At 36.1% G+C, this 942-nt stretch overlaps 1 protein-coding gene across 1 annotated transcript; it reads right to left on the reverse strand.

Moving 5' to 3' along the window:
• Nucleotides 1–284: 284 nt before the first annotated feature.
• LOC103523322 (mediator of RNA polymerase II transcription subunit 21-like) lies at nt 285–702 on the reverse strand (the record flags this gene model as incomplete). The annotated part of the gene is made up of 2 exons (XM_008488380.3): nt 285–412; nt 585–702. Coding segments are annotated over 2 exons (228 nt in total), but the record flags the coding sequence as incomplete, so codon positions are not given.
• Nucleotides 703–942: the final 240 nt, after the last annotated feature.

A 942-nucleotide genomic window follows, 5' to 3' on the forward strand; every position in this document is an offset into this window, starting at 1 on the left:
CACTTGATAAGAGTAGCTCTTTTATCAAGCTCACTCACTCACTCACTCTTGACAGATCTCTAGTTTTAACAAAACTTTCTTCATAGCCCTGTAAGAGTGTAACATTCATATCTTGACTAGAAAACATAAGGGTTTGAGTTCAATCCCAGGTGAGGTACCTATGAAATTTTTTCCTCAATATACCTACATACCTAGTTTAGGAAATTGAACACAATAATAGTGGTGAACTACTGCTGGAATAAAAATCCTTTCATGATCTATTTGAGCCAAATCAGTAAGTACTACTATAATCCTCTTTGGCATCAACATACCTGCAGTTCAGTAGTGGAATCTTCATTGGGTAGCGATTCAATGAGTGCATCAATATCTCTCGCACATCTTGATATAAGAGTGGCAAACAGGTGAGCATAATCTGAAACAAATATCTTGTAATCATTCATTTGTGCAAAGGACTTTTTTTTACATTGCACCCCTTAGCTTAGAACACTCCTAAAGCAAGTATCTTCCCTTGTATAGAAGTTTTTTCCCCCTTTTAAGTTTGAGCATTTAAGTGAAACTGGAACTTTAATAAAAAAATCTATTACCTTCTTGTTGTGTTTGCTGTTGAGGAGTTTGGGATCCACCCCGATCAAATCCGGAAAATTTGCTTGGGATTGCTGTTTGTTGCAGAATACCAACACTGTTGCAAAAGTTATCTGCTTGCTGAAACATAAAATTCATTGGTTATTATTAGCAGTCCAAAACTCATTCACTAGAGACAAAATGCTCAGAAGTCAATAACAATTGGGCATTGTTTGAATATGAATCACAGGTGTTATTACTGAAACTTGGCCTGGCATACCTATTGTACATCCAGACCTCAAATGCTATGAATGGAATTTTTCGAGCTTTACCGGAATGTTTTAATCTGCCTATTGATTGAGTAAGCTAGGTGTTTCTAAT

This window comes from Diaphorina citri, unplaced genomic scaffold (assembly GCF_000475195.1).
Source record: "Diaphorina citri unplaced genomic scaffold, Diaci psyllid genome assembly version 1.1 scaffold19532, whole genome shotgun sequence".
In the NCBI taxonomy this organism is placed as follows: Eukaryota; Metazoa; Arthropoda; class Insecta; order Hemiptera; family Psyllidae; genus Diaphorina; species Diaphorina citri.